The sequence below is a fragment of the Accipiter gentilis genome, chromosome 7 (genome assembly GCF_929443795.1).
Source record: "Accipiter gentilis chromosome 7, bAccGen1.1, whole genome shotgun sequence".
Lineage (NCBI taxonomy): Eukaryota > Metazoa > Chordata > Aves > Accipitriformes > Accipitridae > Astur > Astur gentilis.
The window spans coordinates 442,367-464,906 of NC_064886.1; the positions used below are offsets into that span (position 1 = coordinate 442,367).

General features: G+C 53.0%; 1 protein-coding gene across 3 annotated transcripts in view; it reads left to right on the plus strand.

The window, feature by feature from the left end:
• The first annotated feature begins 337 nt into the window (after positions 1 to 337).
• Positions 338 to 22,540, plus strand: part of AIFM3 (apoptosis inducing factor mitochondria associated 3) — a 48,204-nt gene continuing 26,001 nt past the window's right edge. For 2 of the 3 annotated variants that reach the window (XM_049805331.1, XM_049805333.1), the window contains exons 1-3: positions 338 to 388; positions 12,163 to 12,314; positions 19,692 to 19,905. In XM_049805331.1, coding sequence (XP_049661288.1) covers positions 12,284 to 12,314; positions 19,692 to 19,905 — 245 coding nt within the window. In that variant the 5' untranslated portion in view covers positions 338 to 388; positions 12,163 to 12,283. Of the gene's footprint in view, positions 389 to 12,162; positions 12,315 to 19,691; positions 19,906 to 22,540 lie in introns of those variants that run through there. The other variant, XM_049805334.1, reaches the window with a different exon arrangement.

The following is a 22,540-nucleotide window of genomic DNA, read 5'->3' on the forward strand; positions in this document are numbered from 1 at the left end:
GAGGGGGCAGAGGTCCCTGCCTCCAGGGGGAGAGCAGACAAACGCGAATCCAGAAGGAAAATGTAAGCCAAGTGACCCGGGAAAGGCCGGCCCAGGTTCCTTCCAGGAGGGCAGGAATCACCCCGGGGCCGCCGCCGCCGCCGCTGCCCAGCCCCGCTCCACCCAGCGGCAACAAAAACGCCTCTTGGCGCGCCCGGGGCCAGCGTGGCCACCCACGGCACGTCAGTCCCGGCGGCGGGAAGGGCCGGCGGGACCCCCCCCTCCCGGTTCTCCGCTCCCCGCCGCCGGTGCCGTCTCCGGGGCGGGCGCCTCACCCCGCCCCGCCCCGCCCCTCCCGGGGCCGGCCGCGCTCCCGCCCGCCGCGCCGGCACCCGCCGCTGCTGCCCAGGTAAGCGCGGGGGCGGGGGTCCCGTCCCGGGGGTCGTTCCGGGGGTGGTGGTGTCCCGGTGCGGGGCCGCTGCCCGTAGCCTGCCCGGGACCGCATCCGCGCCTCCGGTTGGCGGAGGGGGGGGGGGGGGGGGCTGGGGATCGGGCGGGGGGAGCAGCCGCTGCCCGCCCCGGCAGGCGCGGGGATACCGGGGGCCCCGCACCGGTCCCGGAGGCTCCTCTGCAGCGGGAGCTGCCGGCAAGGCCGGGGGAGAGGGGGCCGGCGGCCGCCGCAGCGCTGCGGGAGCGCTGCTTGTTTTCGCATCTCTCTTGAGATGCAGCAATTGCTTAAGAAATTAAAGGAGGGGGAAAAAAAAAACCCAAACCGGCTGCGATTGCTGTCGGGGAAAAGCCGCGTTTCTCCTGAATCCCCGGTGTTGGGGTGTCCGTCCCCCCCCCGCTGCGTGTCCTTCAAGTTTGTTTGTCGCCGTTTTGGGGGACTGTAATCCCACCTGGGCAAACAGCCCCGGTTTCACAGACCAGCCGTGGGGGACTCGGACAATGCAGACGCTCCAAGCGGTACTTGCAGGTGCAAATCTGCCTTTGCATGAGTGCGTGGGGAAATGGTATTAGCAAAAGTGTGGGTAACTGCACGGTCTCCTTTGAGAGGGAGCATCCAATTCCGAGTGCGGTGGATGGAAGCTGAAATCGGTGGTGGTGTGCTCTAGCTGTTAAGTCTTGGGAAACGTTGCCGTGATAAACTCCTTTTGCACTGCTTGCAGCTTCTGTAGGGAGCGCAGTTGTCTCTTGTGCAGTCGTGAACTGGCAGTGATAGCTAGCAAGAGGAGGACTTGGCTGCCTCTCATAGAGCGATTGAGAATTAAAACTCTTTTGTGTTGTGAAACGTTTTGATTTTTGCATCAAGCAGTCTGCACCTGGGGACAATTTTCAGCATTTGCGCTTTTTATTGGCGTACCTTTGAGATCCGAACCAAATCTCATGTTTAATTATTTCCAATCCAGCTTGCAGAGGACGTGTTTGGAGGGGTGGCAATGACAGCGCTGCTGAATGAGCCTTTAACCTGGAGCCTATAAATTGCTGAAGCAGCAGCCAGTAAAACAATTGTGGCTAATTGTAGCGTAGCGTTCCCGCTGTGCTGCTTCGGGAGCCGGCGGGGCGCGTTAAGCGGCAGCTTTGTAGCTCTCCGGGCTGCCGCTGACACAAACTCCTGGTGACAAGGTGAAGTGCACCAGGACGCATCCCTCCCCATTCGACGGGGCCATGCAGCCCGTCGGCGGGCCTGTGAGCTGCTCTCGGCGTTTTTCAGCCCGAGTTTTGCTTCTGTTTCTTGGGGCCACGGGAAAGCAAATTACCTGGCAAAGCCAAACCCACTGTTTGCTCCAGGTGGGTGCAAAGCAAATGTCGGCTCCTGCCAGGAAGCAGCTGGAGAGGTAGAGGTTTGGTGGGGAGGGGTGTGCAGAGAAGTGGGCAGGGGCCGGGCATCCCAGGGAGGCAAGGTGATGGAAGGAGCAAGAGGGGAAGGAGGGGACTGGTGCTGCTCTGAGGGTGTCAGAGTCATTGGGTGTCAGCGACTGGGGGACCCCTGGAGCGGGGACCAGGCAGCAGGGTCGGGATGGGTATGGAAATGGCAGGAAACTGGGAGTAGGAGGGTTGGGCAGAGGGAAGGGGGAACTGGCTGGAAAGCTGTCCGGGGGGGGAAAAGGGGGGTGAAGAGCTGGAGAGGTAAAGGGGAGGTTGGGGTGCTGGGGAGAAGAGAGAAGGGGGTTCCTGTGCACCAGCCCCCTTGAGTTTGGCTTACCTGCTGTGTGGGCAGGGGACAGGCAGCGGTGCGTGGCACGTCCCTGTGAGCGCAGTGTGATGGTGTCATGGGTGCAGCACCCTTGAGGTGGAGGGGCGGCAGGCGATTACACTAACAAGGATGTTTTCCCCCCAGTTGCACACCCCATGCTGGGAGGCCAGTCTGTGCAAGTGCTGGGAGCTGGGGCTGGGGGGGAGTTGTGGGAGCCCCGTGTAGTAGTGCAATTCCTTTGTAGTGCAATTCCTGAAAAAAGTGATAGCTTCAGGATGGAGACCCGTCTATTTTCACCCCCAAATTATTTTAAATTCTCTCTGCCCTAAAAACATTGTCCCCTCTCTTTTGTGTGACTTGGTTGTCTTCCCTCTGGCTCTTTCCAAGCTTTTCTCGTGGTGGGCAAATGCTGTGCACCTCCCCGGGGTCAGAGCAGGGCTGCTGCGAGTTGCCTTGATAACACATAGTGCACAGCGTGGTCCGTGGGGTGTGGGGAAGAGCCTTGGGACCCCCGATGCTCTGGCCACGCCTGGGCTGTGCTCAGAGTCCTGCGTCCAGAGAAGAGACCTGTTTTCCTTGGCAGCAGAGCCCAGCTTGTCCTGGAGATGGGACAGTTTGATTCTGCTGAGGCAAGACCTTGCAGGGAAGTGGAGCTCCTGATGCTAAACTGGGCAGTTTCTCCTTGTGGTTGTGGGCTGTGGCAGCCTGGGCATGCCCAGGTTGGTGGAGCAGGTGGAGGATGGACTCCTAGGTGGGCAGAGAGGGAGGCTGCGGGCAGCTGGGGGTGTCAGCAGGACTTTGTGCCGGCAGCTGCCTTGTTTTTTGGTGGAGTTGCTCTCTGCAGGGTGCTGGAGATGGCGGGAAGGTGCCTGTGGGCTGCGTTGATGCTGTAGGTGAGGCTGTGCTCAGACAACAACCGGAGCCCAAATGCTGTCTCACTGCCTCCTGCTCTGCGCCATGGGGAGCGCGGTCTGTGCACTGCGGGGTCTGTGCTGGCTCCTGCTCTGCCAGGCTGTGCTGGGACAGACTGGGACTGCTCCAAACCAGTGGCCCATAGAGACTGGCTGCTTTAGGGGAGAGAAGGAGGTCAGCTGCAAGAGGGTGCTTTTGGGCCTCTGGGCCAAAGCCTGGTCCCTGGCAGGGCTGGGGAGGCATGGCAGGGGTACTGGGGGTCATGCCAGTGTTCCTGGGGGCCAGGAGGGCACTGGAGCAGAGGCAGGTGTGCTGGCTGGTGGACTGCAGGGACTCTTGGGATCCACCTTATATGTTTTTATTAATGGTCTCTGCCCACAAAGCAGCAGATGCAGCTGAAACTTGCTGAGGAGGTGGAGGTGAGAAGCATCGCTGGTGGCTGGAGTTGCCCCACCGAGCAAAGACGGGGGAGAAGTGGGGCATGAGGCTGTGCATGGGGGGACCAAGAGTAAAACAGGAGCTGACCTTCAGGGGATGGCAGAGGAGGACAGTCTGGGTGTACTCATCAGGGAGACGGGGGGACGTGGAGTCACCACTGTTAAATCTTTCTAATGTTGCTGTGCCAGGCGTGGGAGAACCTGGTTGAGGCTGGTGGCCCACCGCATAGTTCTGGGAATCACCGTGGGAGTCAGAACTAGAGCAAATCGCCAGAAAACGAAGAGAAACTGGCAGCCCTTGTCTTAGGAGGACATCAGGAGTGTGTGTGTGGTGCGTGGGGGCTGGTGGCGTGGTGGCAGGGTGTATGTGGTGGGTCAGGGTGGGTATGTGCCTGGCTGGCATGGAGCCACACAGGGCGATGTGTGGTGCGATGGTGGGGCTGGGAGACAGGGTGCACTGCTGGGTGCCATCGCACAGGGTGAGCAGGTGGGTGGGAAACAAGGGCTCTGGGTCCCGGTGAAGGTCAGGACTCAGTGGGCAGGGGAGGTGCCCTGCACCCAAGGACCAGAACCCCGGCTGCCCCATGGGATGGGCTGCGCTTTGCGGGACAAGCTGGGGAGCTGTGGTGGGGTCTGTGCTTCACTTTGTTTGTAGGGTGTGTCCGAAACGGGTCTGCTGCTGGGACTGCTCCACGGTTCCCGCTGAGCCATGTGTTAAAGACAATATTTTGCATGGACGGAGAATTGGCAAGGAGGCAGCTCTGCGGTAGATAGGGTACCGTTTGGGATCAAGGGTTGTTTTTTTCCACAGTGGGGACCAGAGTCAGTGCCAGGTCTTCCCTGCAAGTATGGAGAGTGCCAGCAGATGCTCTGAGCCTCCAGCCGCCCCCTCCTCTTGTGCTTCTGCTTGGGGGGCGCAGCTGGCAGAGCCGGGTCTTGCTGGCTAGAAAAGGCACGCAGAGCAGGCAAGGCTGTTTGCAGGCACAAAAGTCTTCCACGGGATGTGGAGCTGCCATGTGTCCTCTGTTCCCTGGCGTGCATGATGTGCATGGCATTGCATGCTGGTGGGTGAGGAACTGAGGAGCATGGGGCAGTGTGTCTCCAGGCTTATAGGTAGAAAAGTTTGCATTCTTGTTTTTAAAGATCGATTCTGTCCAGAATAGAGTTCAGATGGAAAACCAGCTGTGTGCAACAGCTGGACAGAATCTCTCACCTGAGCGGTAAGTGTGGTAGAAAAAGTCCATTATTGATAGACATCAGGGACCTTCCTAAAACTCCAGGTGTCTGTTGGGACGGTATCCCTGAGTACAGGTGCCTCCATTGACTTTCTTCTCCTGGCTATAGGCCTTTCTCTCAGACCTAGGTGTGTTGTGGCAGCTGGTGAGATCTAAGTGTGCAGGGCACAAGGGTGTTGGTGAGACCCATTTTAGGTGTCCTTATACTAAGCAGGAAAGAAATAACTCTGACATGCTCCGACATGGACTCTTCAGAGACATCCATGAAGGACGTCCCGAGAAGAAAGTGCCGAGTTCTTCAAATGGTGATAACATCGCTGTGAGTCAAAAAATTACCTGCAGTAACTGATAATACTTCTGAAGGACAAAGTTCTTGAGGTAGAAATAGGCACATGTTTGCACACAACAGAACTGAGATACAATAAAAAGAAAATTTTATTGTATGCAGGGGCAGTTAAAAAACAGCAGCTCCTGTTGAGTGTGGAGCTGTTGGACATTGCTTTAGAAGATGTACACTACAAATGACTGAAAACTAGAAAAACAAAGCTGCCACAAGGAAGAGAGGTGGAGAGATCACAGACGCAGCTGGACTCCTGGTCCTGCAACAGCAGGTACCCGCTGGCCAGAAATGGCCCCGAGGACCCTGGCAAGGGGCTGCACTCTGTGCTGCAGAGGAAGGTGAGAAACCCCAGGGACCTGTGCCAATCTGCCCTGGGGGTAAAAACTCCTTCCTGACCCCTGAACTGGTGATCAGCTGTACCCTGAGCATGTGAGCAAGACTTGCCATCCGGGCTCCCATGGTTCCAGGGGAGACCAGCACTGCCCGACCCCTTTCCTTCCTCCCCTGGAGGCATCTCAGGGGCTTCCAAGCATGGCAAAATACTCCAGAAGTGATAGGCCTGGGAGAAAAGATGCCATTCCCAGTCCTGCAGGAGACCATTGGGTGTTCCAAAGTTTTGAGAGAGTGCACATCTTTGAACATCTCCATTTCCCATTTCTAATGGGTGCTGCATCTGGCAATGGAAGAGGTATGGATGGGGAGCTCTGGGGTGGTCTCCAACTGCCAAGAATGGATTTCTTGTTCTTTGCAGACCATTGAGTCTCAGCCTTTTCCACTGATACCCATCTGAAAAGGTCTGGTACCCTTGGGCACCCCCAGGTGTTAGTGGGTCTTCGCATGTCACGTATGGCATTGGGTCTATTCTCCAAAGATTAAAGCAGGATTAGGGTTAGATCCAGGTTGGTATCTCGCCCTGTTCAGAGCTGAAATTGGATCAGATGACCACCAGAGACCTCTTCCAGCCTGAATTCTTCCATGATCCTGTGGCTACACAATAGCTCTTCAGTGCAGTGCTTTCAGGCGTGGGATTCACCCTGTTGCTTGCAAGACTGAGATGCAGCCTGTCATGTCTGTCATTAACAGCTTCGGGACCTCCTGCTGCAGGCATGTGAGGCTGCCACCAGGCTCCCAACCTCTCCCGAGTGTCTTGGTGTCCCTGGGGTGAATGCTGGACATGCAGTGTGCACAGCGAGGAGGAGACCTTCGAATGGCAGAGGAGTGACATGGAGCTGCTTGGGCAGAAGGTGCAGAGCAAGAGGTGCCATCCTGATGGGAGATGAAGGCCAGCATGGTTATGACCACAGCTGCATTGGGGCTGCCATGTTGCCCTCCCTACGTTAAAAGCTGCTGAGTGGTGTCACGTCTCTTGGGTAGGCCCTTTATCCCACTCTTCTAGGGAAACAAGCATCCCAGGGGCCCAGGCTGCCTGTCTTTTCCATTGTGGTTTTCTTCAGTCCTCCGAACTAAGAAGTTCTTCCTCGGCCTTGGGGAAGCTCTCTTCCTCATTCTGAGGGAATGGCTTCCTTTAGAAGGTATCTCTTGCTGACCTGGTATGTGTCCTAGAAGAGATCTTCCTCATCCTCACTTGTGCAGACCTTGATTGTCCATGAACATGCAGCCCTTTTCCTCCAGACTGGTTGTGTCAATGAAGAGACAGAAGTCATCTCCTTGGGAACGGAGCGGGTCCCAGATCTCCCACTTGGTCACTGTGAATTCCAGTGGCTCCTCAGAAACGTCCTCAAAGATTTTCCAGGCACTCTGCCAGGTTTCTTCCAGAGCCTCCTGCAGAGCACTGCAAACCAAGCAGAGTTCAGCTGGGGTGGAGATCTGCATGGAGAGGACAAGGCTGCTGATCCCTGCCAGCACGCAGGCATTGGAGCCTGGTTTGCTGGACCCATGGCAGAGACCATGCAGGCATTTCCAGCTGGGGGAAGGAGCAAGTCCAGACAGTGGTGCGTGGTGAGCCTGTCCCCAGCAGAAATCAAGGGAGGAGGAAGGCTGGCCGAGTGCTGGATCCTGGAGCTTGGTTGCTGGTGGTGGCAGGATGCTCCTGTTGTTGTTGTCTTAACCTGGACTGATGGTCATATTCTTGAGCCCTTGGACCTTGGGAACCTGAACTGTGTCCCCGGCAGCCCCAGGGCTGGCTTGAGCCTGGCCCAAGAGGAGGATGAGGCAGTGGAGAAGGTGCAGCTGTGGGAGGACCTGGGACTGTGTCCCTGCAAAGCCTTGATGATCTGGGATTGTAAGACCCAGAGGCTGAGGTGTTTCTTGTTCTGGTAGCCATGGCCAGGATCCTCAGGGGTTGGCAGCTGCTTTAGCTTCTTTGGCTCTTCCATCCTCAGGTCCTGCGGTCCAGCCCCAGTGCAGGCTGCCTTTTCTGGGAGCAAGTGGTGTGTCGGCACCACAGCCACCTGCCTTCTCTGGCCTTGTACCCACCGGCCCCTTGTGCGAAGAGATCACGTCAGTCTTCTTGCTGACATTGGGAGCTCCCACATCACTGAGGAGAGGAGATGGGAGAAGGTGTGGGGAGGGGAGGCAAGATGTGTCACCAGGGCTTGAGAGGAGGGGTTCGGTGGGGTGGGGAGGGGACAGAGCTGCCCTGGGAGGTGGCAGGACCCCCCCTCTCAAAAGAGTCTGGCTGGGGAGGTGGACAGCAATGGGCCAGGTGTGGGAACTTGTGCTGGGCAAGTAGGAAGGGGATGAGAAGAAGCCCTCTCTTCCCCCCCCCCCACCTTCTCCCTCTGGTGGCACCCAGGGCTGACTTGGCCAGGACTGGCAGGCAAGGGGCAAGTCAGGTCAGGACAATGTCTGTAAAAAGGTGAGGGTGCAGCCAGAAGCTTGGGGAGAGGATTTAGAGGAGCCAGGAGAGGCCACAGGGGCAGCTGGTGTCCACATGCACCATGGCCCCCTTCCACTGAGATAACCCTGTGAACAGTGTCATGAGTGTGTCCGTGCTCAGTGCTCCACAGGGAGAGGTCTCCAGCTGACATCCCCAGCCAGAGCTAGCTTGGATTGCAAACTGGTTTATCTGGGAGATGCCCATGTCACTGGGCATGGCTCAGTGCTCAGACATGTGCCAGATTTCTAGGCAGGCAATACAGAATTATTCACTGCAGCAAAACAGATGCTGACTGTGAAATCTTACAGCTGCATACGATGGACCTTGGTGGCCAGGTGATAAAATGACACTGTTTCAATAAACACAAACTAACGCTCAGGGGAAAAATACTAATTATACCTACAATGTACTATATAGTTATATACTTGCCACATTACCACTTGGAAAAGATTTTGGAGTCACAGCAGAGCATTCAATTAAATAGGAGCCTGGGGCTCAGCAGTGAGCAGAGAGGTAAATACAGCGCTAATAATAGCACTGTCAGTACTGCACCATCTCTCAAAAATGGTGCAAGCTCTGGATCCTGATCCTGTGCATGGGTTGCCTGAACCTGGCAGGAAACATGGGCTGAAGAGTCACCTGCCTTATTCTTGCCTGCTCGTGGCACATAAGTGCTGTTGACTGCTGTCGGAGAGGTGGACATCTGGGCTGAGCTGCGTGGTCCTTCTTTTGGTTTTATATCCCTCACCTGCAGTGAAAACTTGATGTTGCAATATTGCAGTTTTACCGCCGTGCAGTGGAAGTGCTTGGGGTTAGTAGTAGCGCTGGATTGTTTTCTACATTTCTCCTGTTGGATTGTTTTCCATGGTTCTTCTGTTTGGGAGCAGGGTGGTTTCTCTGGTGGTGTGCTCTCGGGCAGTGCTCTCTGTGGGTGATGCTGGAGTCCTGTTTTGCAGACAGTCTGTTGCAGGGCCGATTCCCCATTCGCACTGGAGTTTTTAAAGATGGGGCAGTATGTTCCTCAGCACCACAACAATTGCCTCATATTTTGATAACCCACTCTTTGTTGCCCTCTTTGAGCAGATGCTGAAGGTGTTCCTGTACAGCTGTGAAGCACAGAGCGTTGTTTTGTTCAGGGAACATATGAACTGGTTTACTGAGGCACGGACATCAGCTGCCTGACCTTGTATAGGTCAGTGCATTACCTTTCAAGAGCTAGCAAGGTTTTACGGATGATCCTGAGTTCAGTTACATCGTGTTGTATATGAGCTTATTTCCCTTTCCTAGTGGAGAGGAGATTTTGGCCATGATTCCTGCAGGATCCAGCTCCGGATCGGTACCTCTGGATGCTGCTGGCAGTGACACAATCCTGTTGTGTCCCATGAGTCAGTCTGGCAGGGCAGGCTGCTGCCTTTCTGCAACCAGCTGGGTCTCGGGTGACTTTCTGAAACATCTCTGTGTGCTTGCTGGGACTGAGGCTGTGGGCAGCCGGATGCCTTCTCCTCTGGTAGCATCAGCTGAAATCCTACCAAGAACCATTTTGGTTTTGCCTGGTTAACTCCAGGAGTGGAGGAGGGACACGCAGAGATGTGCGCTGTGCTCTCCTCTGACCTGCTCTAGGATGGCTCAGTCAGCCAGAGCACAGGCTGTGCCTCCCAAGGGCCCAGGGGGACCATCAGGGAGGAAATTGGGAGATGTGAAGTGGGCCTGAGGGCATGGCTTCAGATTGCCATCTTTAAGGTCCAAACAAAGCAAAGGCATTTCAGACAAATGGCTGATACTCAGGGACAGGAGCTCTGACATCCTGAGTCCTTCACAAAACCAGCCAGACCAGCTGGAAACCAGTCCCACGGCCATCTGACTGACTGCCCATCAGCATCTCTGGGGTGTTTGGAGAAGATTGAGGCATCCCCTGGTGAGGCACATTGGGGAGCCATCCTTCTGCCATCCACCCCACTGCCTGCCCGGGTGGTTGGGGGTGTTTGGGGGCCCCCCGCTGTGCTCCCCCACATGTGCAACATCCCGAGGGCTTGCTCCGATGCTGCCTGGGCAATCCCTGCCTGGGGTGTAGCCCTGTCCTGCCAGCACAGTGTCCACTTTCTGCTGCGGGAAACCCACAGCAAATGGCTGCTCCGGGTTAGATGGGGGTTTGGTTTGCTCTTGAGTCGGCTGTGGGGATCAGCTATCGCAGACCTCGGGGTAGGCTGGTTGCCTTCCAGAAGAAAGCCCAGCCTCTGTGTAGGTGACGGTATCTTCGTTTCAGCTTTCTCTTTGCTCTCCTTTGCGTGGCTCATGTTGTCTCATTGGTGTGTTCTGCTCACAGTGGCACCTCATTTTGGTATGAACTCACTTAGGTCGGGTTTTACTTTCCCTTCTGGCTTGATGCTGAGGATGTCCTCCCCAGCTCATCCCCCATCACCCACACCTCCTTGGCACTCACCTCCTGCCTCCTTTTTTGCCAGCCTTTGCATGGTATTTTATTACACGTTTTACACTAAATTACTGTCCTGTATCACTGATACATCAATGGCTTGAGACGCTGTTTCTCTTGTACAAAGACATTTTCCCTTCCTTCCTGCCAGTTTTGGCAAAGGGCCATGCAGCAGTTACTGCATGGGACTTCTCCGTGGCGGTTTTCCCCAGCGCTCCCAAATCTTCCTCTGCATTTGTGCACTTTCTTACATGGCATCTTTTTTTTTTTTTGCATTTGCTCTTGCATAAATATTGGCGTGCTGCTTTCCTTGGATGCTCTTGCAAGAAGAGCTCTTGGCTCTCCCCTGCTCTATTTAATGTTCCCCCTTTGCAAATGAGCTTATTTGGTGGCTCCACACATATCTGATCCCTCTTTGTAGTCTGCAGGCAAGCTTGTCTGTTTTTTGTCCTGTTAACAGTCTGTCCCAAACCGGTACCCCTCAGTGCCCATTATCAAATGGCAAGTGTCCGCTTTGCACCACGCAGCAAGGCACTGGTCTCGTGTTCCTCTGTAGCCTGGATTACTTATTCAGCATACTTCAGGCTTTGAAGGTGCTCCTGCAACGCACCTGGGACTTGGTGGAGGTCATGCCATGCACGGCAGAAGGGGAGTTGGAAGGTGTGCGGGAAGGAGTGTGTGTGTTTTGGAGGGATATAGCTGAAAATGGAGGGATGCATCTGGATATTTTGAGTTGGTCATTAAGTAAAGGCGAGGAATTGCAGTGCTTGGCGTCTGCCTCCTGGCACTTCTGTATTTTCTTCCCTTCGGAAAGATCTTGAGGCACTTTCTAAGCTGCAGAAAAGCCTACCTTGCCTGTGTTAAAATATCCTTTGGAAATGGTTTTAACTTCCTGCCCAGATTGGAAGGCTATGTGAAAAATACATGGTGAAACCATAGTAAATCAGTTCAAGTACAGGTATGAATAGGTAAAATTAATGAAATGTTCTATTTTATTGCCAGTTGTGTTGTATGAATCTTTGCTGTTTTCAGTCAAGGAATATAATCAAAAAGGTTTATCCTACTTCTTAGTCTGTACCAAATCTGAGAGCACTATCAGTCAAAGCTAACGAGACGAACACAGCTGGAAGTGGACTATTTGCCTGTCCCACTTAAAAATAAAAAAATCTTGTCTTAATAGTATGAAAAGCTGGGTTTTGGTGCAAAATGGCCTGATACTGAAAACCCTTTCTAAAATAAACAATTGTTCCAAAGCGAATGGGATTTCTGCAGGAATGAGCATTACTGGAAAGGGGGAACTTGCAGGACTGAGCAGTAAAGCAGATTTCTTTTTTCTATCACCTAATAATAAAAGAAAAAAACCTGACTGAAATGTATTTACGGTTTAATCATTGTATTTGGGCTGTGACCTATGTGCGTAGAGATTTAATTCCCAAAGGCAGGGCTTTGGAAAGTTATTAAAGTCTGAACATAAATGATACGAGGGCTTCTGCAATTCTAAACTTTGAAAGGATAATTGAATTTATAAACTTCATAACCAAATTTACTGGCAACTCTCAGCATGGTCACCCCAGCGTCACGTTTTCCCCTTGCCACTCGGTCACCGGGGGTGTGTGGGGCTTGGCACGACTTGCCCCCGTGCTCCACGCACCTTCCGTGCTCGTGCTGCCCGGCTCCTGCCTGCAGCTGTTGGTGCAGGCAGCAGCGCTGCTCGCTGGCTTTCCTCCCTTCCCTGCAGCACCCGCGTTCCCTGCCCGTACTGGTTCTCACGGAGCTTTTCTACCCGACGCAGGTTGTGAACGACGCCTGGAGCCTGGGATGGCTGAGCGGGCGGTTTATCATGCGAGGATGTGCCCGTGCCCTCGCTGACCTGCCTGCCGTCTGCGTCTCTGCTGCCTGTCCCGGCCGGCGCCATGGGAGGATGCTTCTCCAAGCCCAAACCAGGTGACTGCCATCCTGCTGTCTCCGTGGGGAGAAGTAGGTCAGCGCAGCGGACGCTGGCCGGGGGAATGTTAATTCTCGGCTCCTGCGGGGAGGATTATGGGCCCATTAATCCCCCCCAAATTCCTCGGTGCTCTCACTCCCAAGCAGAGAGCTGTGCGGGGGCTGCAGCGGTGCTGGGGGGCAGGAGGAGAACTGAGCCGTCACCCTGCAACCCCATCCAAACACCCGCTGCCAGCTCTTCCCCATCCCATCTCCTCGTACCCCCACCAGCCTCCCCGCTCCTGCCTTCTTGCAGCACTGGAGGGCAGAACTGCCCCCCTCGTGCCCCAAGGTGGGTTTGTGTGACAGCTGTCCCCGTACCAACGTGTGTGGCTCTGGCACCTTCCTTGCTGCCGCGGCTTTGCCACTCGCTGGCCAGCCCTTAATTTTGTCCTTGCTGGAAGGGAATGACCAGGGAAGGAGCAGGACCACTGACTGCTTGATTTCTGGGTGCTTTCTCAGTCCCACCACCCAGGCCAGGTCCTGGGGCTGCTCCGCTCTCTGGATTTTATTTTCTTGGTGTAGCTTATCTGTGCGTGCAGCCGCCAGCGGGGAAAGCAGCTGCAGGCACCTGGACGTCAAGGATGTTCCCCTTGCCCCCCATGCTCCCGCTGCGGCTGGGCGGGATGGGCTCCTTGCTCTCTGCAGTTTGGCAAAGGTGGGCATATGTAGGAGAGGAAGGGGCTGCGGTGCAGGCTGCGTGGGCAAACTGGCTGGTTGAGGGAGGTCTGGTGTGGAAGTGTCGGCGTTAAGCCTTGTCCTGAGACCCGGCTGGCAGCCTGGGCACGAGCGGGCATCACGTGGTCGCCCTGGCTCATCATACCCGGCAGCACCCGCATCGCCCCAGTGCTGGTCCGCAGGGACTGATGCTAGTGCATGGGGGGCTGGTGCAGTCGGCGTCGCCGAAGCTGCCTTCGAGGAGAGCTCCCATCCTGCCGCTTGTTTTGGCTACCTAAGAGCGAGCTGAAGGACCCTGTCCTTGTTACCTGCTTGTGCCCAAGGGCAAGGGGAATCAGGTAGTCACGCTGATCGATCAGATCAGGCAGCATCCACATGTAGCCTTTTCAGGTGGCAAAATGTCTTTTGGGGACCTTTTATTGGCGATTTGTCTTCATTGCCTCAGGCAGTGGGGATTTCAGGTTGAAGGACTCCAAAGGTCAGAAGGCCAGCACTTGTGTCTGCAACCCACTGAGCATCCACTGAGTGAGGTCCTCTGCCTTTGCTTTGCAAGGCACAAGGGGAAAATACAGGTGGTTTTCTGCCCTTGACCTGTACTGGGATTATTTTATGGGTCATTGCAGTGCCAAAGTAATATGGCATTGGACACTGTGAACTGTAAGTTTTCTTTTGTGAAAACTCATGCTGTTTATATCCTTCCTTGAAATGTTTAAGGAGTGAAAACGCATCCAGGAATAAATGCCTTTGTTGACTAAACTTGTAACAAACTCTGCTGGCAGTTCCACTTTATTTTGTATACCATCAGCAAAACTGTGTTTAATCTTGGACCAGTGGAGGAATAAAAGCGCTCTGCAGGCATATCTCCTGAACTGCAGATTTTCATGTAGAGCTGTATTTGCATAGCAGGGCCAAATGACTGAAAATGCCATCCTGTAGTGTAGTGCTCTCTCTGCAGCTCTGGTTTTGATTAGCAGTCTTCAAAGGCTTTTGACAAGCCTTTCCCCAGTCCCTGCTTAGCACACCACTGACTGCGGTGCTTCATTTCAGGAGTTATAAAACCTGCAAATGCAGTGAGGTAAACAGATGCATTTGCAGATACCAATTGTTCTGGCAAAGAGGCTTCACAGCCTTTTCATGATATTGGTCATTCCCATTTCTTGCGGGAACTGTGCACCATCAGAGTTTAGTGGACTTTCCTGTTTCTAAAAATCCGCCTATCACCTGTACAAACAAGAAGCAAATCACACAGGGGCAGAACAGGGTTATTTTCTCCGTCAGTGTTGTTTCGACATGAAGGGAATATTTCGGGTGCAGCCTGAAGTCAACAGAATTTATTTAGACACCTTTGAAAGATGTATACGAGGTCCTTATCTGCTCCATCATCTTATATTCGAGAAAGACCCTCAGTCCCCCTGAGGGCCCTCAGCGTTTCTCTCGAGGTAACCTTGACGCTGCACCACACGCATTGTTATGTGCCAGGAAGACCTTTTGATGAGCAGATCACCGATGCAAGAGCTTTGAGGAGTGGAGTCCTCTAACAGTAAATAACTATGCTGGTTGTACTGGAGGCCAGCCCCGAAGTCTGGCTGCTGCTGCAGCACCTGACCCCATCCTGATATTCAAGTGTTTAATTAAGAGCTTATGTTCAAGCAGCGAAGTAATCTTCTGTTATCTCTAGTGCTGCAGTCCCGTGATGCCGGATCCTCTTCTGAAGGCCCAGTTCTCAATCTCTGCATAATTTTTTTTCCTCCGTTTTTTCTCCGGGTGCGTGATGCATAAGCGATGAGCTGCCAGCTGGCAGTCTGTGTGGGATCCCAGCACCCGCTCCAGGAGAGACAGCCAGGTCAGGATGACGGGTAAAGGGAACCATCGTGCGCCAGTGACTGCTCGGTGTGAGCTGCAGCAGCACCGTCTCTGCACCAGGCGTGGGAGAGCGGCTTGCAAGACCTATGAAGTTGTGATTATTTTATTTGCACTCAGCGCTTGATGATGGGGCAGGGCAGCAGCATGTCTGCGGGTGAGCTTTGCCCTCACACAGAGGATGCATTTGGCTCTGAGCAGGGAACATGTTCCCTTTGCAGGGATGCTGCGTGCTGTCGGAGCGGGTGCCGTGGGCTGTGTGTCCTTCTGAGGTTGGCTCTGAGGGTGCCCCCAGGCTTGGCTGGCAAGTCCTACCTCCTGGTTTTTGGGAGCATGGCATTTGCTGAACAAGGCATCTGGTGAGGGAGGGTAAAGCTGGGCACATTTGATGTGATGGTTTTGTTGTTAGCTCTGTCATTTTTAACAGAAATGGTTTGGAGTCTCTTTGAGACCACCTAAAGTAGTTGTCATCGAGGACAGCAGTTAAGAGGCAGTGTGGGTGATCCCGGGGGTTGCCTGGAGAGCGCAGCCCTGGCAGGGCAGAGTGAGGCCCCAAACACGTCCTGCAGTGGAGGATTTACTCTGTGCTGGCTGGGGGAAAATAAAACCCTGCTGGGGTAAACCAGCCTTTCTGGCTGTGCCCACCGCACCCCACGGGTCCCTCCGTCGTCACTACCCGTGATGCTTTTCTGGTTTCCACCACTCTCGGAGCCGTCGGCACCATACAGCCAGTACAAGGCTCTTCCCTGCCCTCGGTCCTCATTTGCCCTGTGCCAGCAGCCCCTAAGCAGCAAACCCTGAGGCATTGCAGGGTTTTGTGGGTGGGGAAGGCAGACACGGGGCTCTCCCCTCCGCTGGCCCACCTCCTCCATCCCCTAGGGCCAGGCATCTTCATCTCACCCAGACTCCCTCAGGTTCCAGCCAGCTCTTGGCTCATGCCAATTCTGTCTTCCCCTGCACTGCCGTATTAACTTAGTATTTTCCTTGTTTCTACTGTTTAAAGTATTATACTTTAAATGGCCTGATACCCGTAGTTTAAATTTAGCCTCTAGAAGGTCACTGAGCCATACAGGGAACCTAATCCTGTGATAAAGAAGTCTTGGGTCGTTTAATTGCCCTAATTTTTTTTTTTAAAAAGACCATGGCCCTGCACTGCAACCCAGCCACCCTCCACCTGCCAGCGCCCTGCCCAGGGGTCGATGCCAACATTTCCAGCCTCGTGTCGCAAGTACCTGCCTAAAAGCAGGCAGAGGCTTTGACTTGTCCCACAAGGCTGTCATAGTGATGGAGAAGGAATAAATTTACAGGAGATGTAATGGAGTATTAATGACTGACTGCCAGGTGTTAATGACATGAGGCAAAGCACAAGAGCATTGTGGCCACAGTGTGAAAAAAAACCAAAAAACCTGAGGCAGCTGTGATAAATGGGTTTGGGATGTGGCTCCTGGGTGTGCACGTAGGGGTCCCAGCAGTGCTCTGACCTAAAGGCTGAAAACCTGGGAGGAAAAAAAAAATTGGGTCAAAATTTATAGTCTTGGCAAGAGTCTGTATTTTAAGCAATCTATGATTTTGTGCAGCTGACTCAGGATTTTTGAATACTGAGAGCTGGCAGTGCTGAGGTGTATGTGGATGTGTGGTATTAGCACCTGCTAATGCTCAATTGTTTCATCTGCTTTTTTGTATATTATGAAATACTTCCAGCCCTTGCCTGCTGGTCCTTATATGTATATGTGTTTGTGTGTATATAGATAGAAAATACATATATATTAAAAATCTACGTGAACACACCAAACCACATACATACGCGCATATATGTATATAAGTGATGCTGGTGGCACAGGGCAAGCCAGCATATCTATATGTCTAGACGCATACATATATGTGCTTGGAGAGCAGCAGTTGCTCTGCCCTGGAAGCTACAGCTGTCACCCTTGTTCCCACCAGCCGTGGCTGGGGCAGTGCTGCTGTGTGACAGTGGTGGCCTTGGCCGGACCCTGAGGAGTTAGTTGACCACCATACAGATTTGCAGGCATGTACCTAAAACTTTCCAAACAGTTTGCCTTAAGGTCAGGAACCTCTTCTAGCAGTTACAGAAAATGACTGTCAAAGGGATGGAATGCGCTGGACCCAGCAACACGGTGCCAGTCAGATTTCAGAATTCAAATTGGGTTTATAAATATTTCATTTAAATGTCATTTTCCCTGATGGCAATTGAGGCAGTTTGCTGGATCAGCTCACGTGCCACTGAGCCCCGGATTTCAGGAGGGATCATCCCTCAGGAATGCAGGTCTCTGGCCAGGGGTACACCCCATGCAGGGCCGGGGGGGCTGAGGAGGAGGAGGAGAAGGGGGGATAAAGGGTCAGGGAGAGGTGGGTGGGAGTTGCCCCCCACGGAGGCAAGTGGTGAAGTGTGGGGCCTGAAATAGGAGGGGGGAAGACTTTATACCTCTTTTTTTCCTCTGGACATTTGTCCAGGAGTGTCGGTGAGTGCCTAGCGGGGACGGCTTGGAATGATGTCACGTTCTGGTTCAAGAGACCTGCTGCTTTTTGCATGTTTTTCTGACTGAGAAAGAAGTGAAGAGCTCAGAGCTAAATTTCGATCTTCATACCTGCAGGTTCATACGCCTGTGGATCAGCGAGCACTCTGGGTGCTCACCTGACCCAAATGTAGTTTGGAAAACAAAGCTCTGGGCCATGGGGCCAAGTGAGAGATGGGGGTTGTTCCCTGCAGGGTGAATTTACCAGCATCAGCGTCACTGTTGGGTCTCGGAGTTCCTGGCTTCACTGGTGCCAGCCTGGTCTCATCCTGTGCCTGGGTCGGCAGCAGCAGCATGCTGCCCGGCTCTGGGGTCTGGCCACAAGGATGTGCAGCCGCATTCGCTCCAGATAAATGTCTGATCAACTGTGTAATCGTATGAAATGATCCTCCTGTTTCTTTGACCGAAAGTATTTCACAGGGACTGGCATAAATGGATGTTCATTATATTTCCTAACTCTGTCCTGGAAAATCTGTGTCTTCTTTTCCAAACGCCATGGGAAAACAGCCCTTATGGAAAGCAGCCTCTTTGCTGGGTACCTGAGGGGGCTGGGCTGCTTCTGTAATGCTCCAGGAACAAATTCGCTCATAGCAACATTTTTTTTTTTTTTTTTTTAATGCATGGTGCTGGGCCTATTAGTTTGCAGTAACTCCTGCATCTGGCAGCTGCAATAACGCACATTTTCTATTGGTTCAGTGTGGATACACAGAAAATTGCTTTACTGGCTCTGTCTGTCAGAACCCCTGGTGAATCCTGCCCCTGGTGAGTGTGAGGATTTGGCACTTTGGCAAAAAGCTGCCCCATCCCCTGCCCTGCTGAGCTGGCACAAAAAGCAGAAACTTGCAGGAATCTTGAAACAACTGCCTGCCTCCAGTGCCTGACGGCCAGGGCCACTTGCTTTTCTCCCTTCCTAAATGAATGACTTTCCATCATCCTTTCAATGGACTTGCAAAAAGTGGCATGGGGCAACAGATGAAGCTGGGAAGTCCCAGCACCCTTCTTTTGCTGCAGGGCTCATCCTGCTCTTCTGGGGCTCATTGTTCCCCTTTCTTTGCCTTTCCTTAACCTGTTTAGGTCGTGAGCTTCAATTTTTATCTTCTGCACAGCTTTTCCTCATCGTGACATTTATAAGATGGGGAAAGCTCAGCAATCTCCCATTTACTTGAGGCACTTCTTCAGTCTCTGGCACTTACCCCTGGCTTACTACAGAACTCCCCTGGGGTTTGTTATAAATAATAATGGCTTTAGTTTTATGAAGCGCCTAGGAGCTAAAGTGATGTTTTTCCCTTTATGTTGTGAGAGCTCATCACCGGCTTCCTCTGACGCTCCTGCGTCCAGCCTGCTCCCCTGGGCACGGTGGGTGGGTGGGCGTGCGGCTGGGTGGGTGCATGGCGAGGCTGGGTGAGTGCTGCCCTTTGGGGAGCTTGGATGAACATCTGCGTGTCTTCACCTGGGTGGCCGAGGAGAGCCCCTGTGCTCCCCCTCCATCCCTGCCTGGGAAGGGGAGGACAGAGGGGCAGCACCCCGGCTGTGCTGTGCCAAGGGCTGCCTTGCTCCGGCACTGCCCTGTGACAGCACCCAGGGTGGCCGTGGGGCCGAGGGGACTTGCTGGCTCCAGTGTCCCCTCGGATGGTCGGGGGGACACGCTGCACCAGCACGAGCAGCTCCTGTGTGTCCCTGGGTCCCCTGGTCCCCAGGCCAGGGACGCTTTTATTGTCAACCTGTTCAATGGCGTACACCTAAGTAAAACGGACAATCCTTGCTTTTCTCACTTAATGCTGAAGGTTTGCTCTACCCTGAAAACCTCATGCAGAAATAATTTTGAATATTTCTAGTTCCTTATTAATTGGTCTCCATCTAATGAAGCAGCTTTATACACCATGCAGTGTTGGCTTTCTCTTTCAGTTAATGTTATCTCCAAACAATTAAAGGGTTTTTTGAAGTCTGTCTGAGCCCTAGGGGCCTTGGCATGCCTCACATTTAGGTGCCTGAAGCTGTTTTCCACTAAACAGGACGGGAACTGTGACTGAGGGGTTGTTCTGCACTGATGACTAACGTCTGCTTGCAGGAATATGTACTTTATGCGTGCAAAGGTGCCGGATGGAGAACGAACAGTGGAATAATGGGCTCGGGTAATCAAGCCGAGTTTGATATTAAATGTTTTATCTTCCCAAGCAAGCCAACAAAAAGTGTCTGTTCTGGCAGCAAATGGCAGCAAAACCTCTGGCTTTATTTTAATGAAGGTTTCTGTTTGTTCCTGCAGTTGAAGTGAAAATTGAAGTTGTGATACCTGAGAAGGAGAGAAGCAAGGAGGAGATGTCGCCCAACGGGAAAGCCAGCCCCCTGATCTACAAAGTCAACGGGACTGCCCGGCATTATCACCTTGAGGAGCATCCCATTGCCAGCAATCCCTACCACAACCCAAAGGACGTGGTGGAAGCGTCCGTGTGCCATGTGAAGGACCTGGAGAATGGACAGTAAGTGCCTAAAATTTTTGCAGGTAAAACTTGAGAGACCTTATAACCCAGACTGAAACCCCTATCTTGTTCTTTAGAGTTTTTGGAGATGATAATTTAATTTAGTAAAATAATTTTTTTTCATCTTAAAAAACGACATCATGGACAAGTGACAACTGTTTTTTACCGGAAGGTCTGATGTTCCCTGCATGGTTCACCCTGGGACTCATCTTAGAAAGATGTGATGTTCTGTAGCAGAATTTCCGAACAGGCTCTGCTCAGCTTGCGTTAGACGACCCTGACAGTTTTTTTGTAAATTTATAGCCTTAGTAGCTTTACAAAGCAGTGTCAGTAGTGCATGGGTGGAGCTGATGGCGCAGATCGTGTGCTCCATCACTTCTGCAGTGCCTTGTTCTTCTAGCCAAGCTTATCTCTTTCAATTTGCTCTTTCAGCAAGGATGCAGTTTTCCAAATTTTTTGCTAATGGCAACACACTTTGGCTATGTACAGTTTCACTACCCTGATTTAAGAGTTTTCTGAAGTCTAAAAAGTGCCTGTCCTGGTCACTGTGCTTTACAGGATGGTGTTTCTTTTCTGGGGTAGATGTGCCTTTTCTGCAGCATGTTCCCTTAGTCTGATGGCCAACATCTCAGCGGGCTCTGTCCTTGCATGAGAGAAAACATAGTTCGAAATAGCTTTTATTCCAGTGAGGGAGTGATGTCAGGTGTGTGGGACACAGCAGGACTCTGGCAGATATTTGCTTTAAATTGAACTACTGCTTGTGATAATATTCTAGAATAATCCATGTACTACAAGCTACTTTGTGCTAAACTTAAGGGGCTTCATTAGTTATAAATTCTTCTCATTAGGTAAGTTCATCTAGGAATAAACTGTTTTTTTCTTTTTGATGGGAATTTATATATTAGACTGTTCTACAAAGGGATGCGCTGGACTCTGTTGGATTAAATCTTCACATGATGAGGTGTGGCTGACTCTGCACGCTCTGCTGCAGCTCAGAGAAATGCTGGAGGGCCATCGGGACCCGGGGGCAAATGGCCTCCTCCAGTGAGAGGTGGGGGTGAGGAGTCAGTGGAGATGCACGGGACTGGAAGGCAAGCACAGTGGCTGCGGGGCTGCGTCTGGGAGGTGATGGGCCAACCCAACTGCCTCCTGCGCAGATGAGCAGCAACAGCAAGGCTGGGGAATAGGGGACCTGGGGCAGAGCACAGGCAGTGACTGGGATTGCCTTGAAGCTGGAGCGAAGCAAAAAGAGCAGCCTATCCTGGGAAATACCGGTTGCACAGGGAGGGTCCTGTTCCAGTGTCGAGACGTAGCCTAACGGCTGAACACCCAAGTGTTGACGACGGCAGCTTCTGCTGACTTTGTGTTCGGGGTGTTACTAAAAGACTATGCTCTGCTTTAGTGCCCCAGTGCAAGAAGGACATTGGAAAATGAGGGCTGCAGTAGATACATTGACTGGAAAGCATGCAGTATAGTAGATTAAAAGATTCGAAGAGCTCTGCTGGGGAAGGTGGCTGCAGTCTGTGAGAACATAGCTGGCTGCAGGCGGCTGTAGCAGGGAGCTCCTCAGCTAAAGCCAGGGCTAGAAACTTGCAGTGGTCTGGAAACTGAACTCACACTTCAACCATGTGTGCAGTCAGCTACTGAAACATGCTACTAAGTACAGCAGCAGACTGGCCATCACTGGACAGTTTAAGTTGAGGATAGCCTTTTTGCTAGCAGGCTGAGTCTAGCTCAAAAGAGGGGTGTTGCGAGAAGGTCCCACAGCTCACGTAAGCAACAGGGCAGACCAAAGGAGTCCCTTCTCGCTCTGATACCCAGAGGGATTTTCTGGGATGCTTCCCAAGGAGTGAGCTGGGCAGGGGTGTGCATGGGCACAGCAGCAGTGTGGGGCATTGGCACAAGGGTTTGGCCACCTCTACGTTGTGTTAGTGGAATCTGCAAGCACAAGGTATTCTTTCTTCCCACCCTTTCTGGCTTTCTGATACCAAGATGGTCTCAGCAGAAACAGTAAAAAAAGGTACTGGAAGATAAACTCTGGCACTGCTGTACCCAGCCAGCCTCCCAGCAGGCTAACTGGGGGAGGTCAACGAGCTGCAGACAGAAAACAGCCCCCAGTGCTCCCTCAGCTCCTGAGCAAAGGTTCTTCGCAGGCCAGAGCTGAGTTTTAGTTGGTGCTTCCCTGGTGGGGAGTGGAGTGGGGCAACAGGACAAATTCCCAACTGTGTAAATAGCTCAGCGGGGAGCAGCGCAGCGTAAATCATCCTCTCGCTCACTCTGGAGTGAGTGTGGGATCGGGAGCCTTGCAGGTGGCTGTGTGCTGCCTCGAAGACAGCAGGTCTTGTTTTTGACTCTCTCGGATCACAGTTCCTTGGGTAAGTTGTAAACTCTTTCACTTATCTTATCTTCCCATAGAGCAATGGTTGTCATTTAACCACAGGTTTTATCTGAAGTACTGCACAGCTGAGGAATGCAGTAGGACTTGTACTGCTCTATTCCCCTTGTGCTGTCCGAAGGACCTCCAAGTTCCAAGTGTCCTACATGGGGAGGGAGCAGAGCTGCATCGCTCCGGTGTGGGGCTGCCAATTTACTGGGAAAAACAGCTCCCAAGGGCAGGCATGCTAAGCTCTGCTGC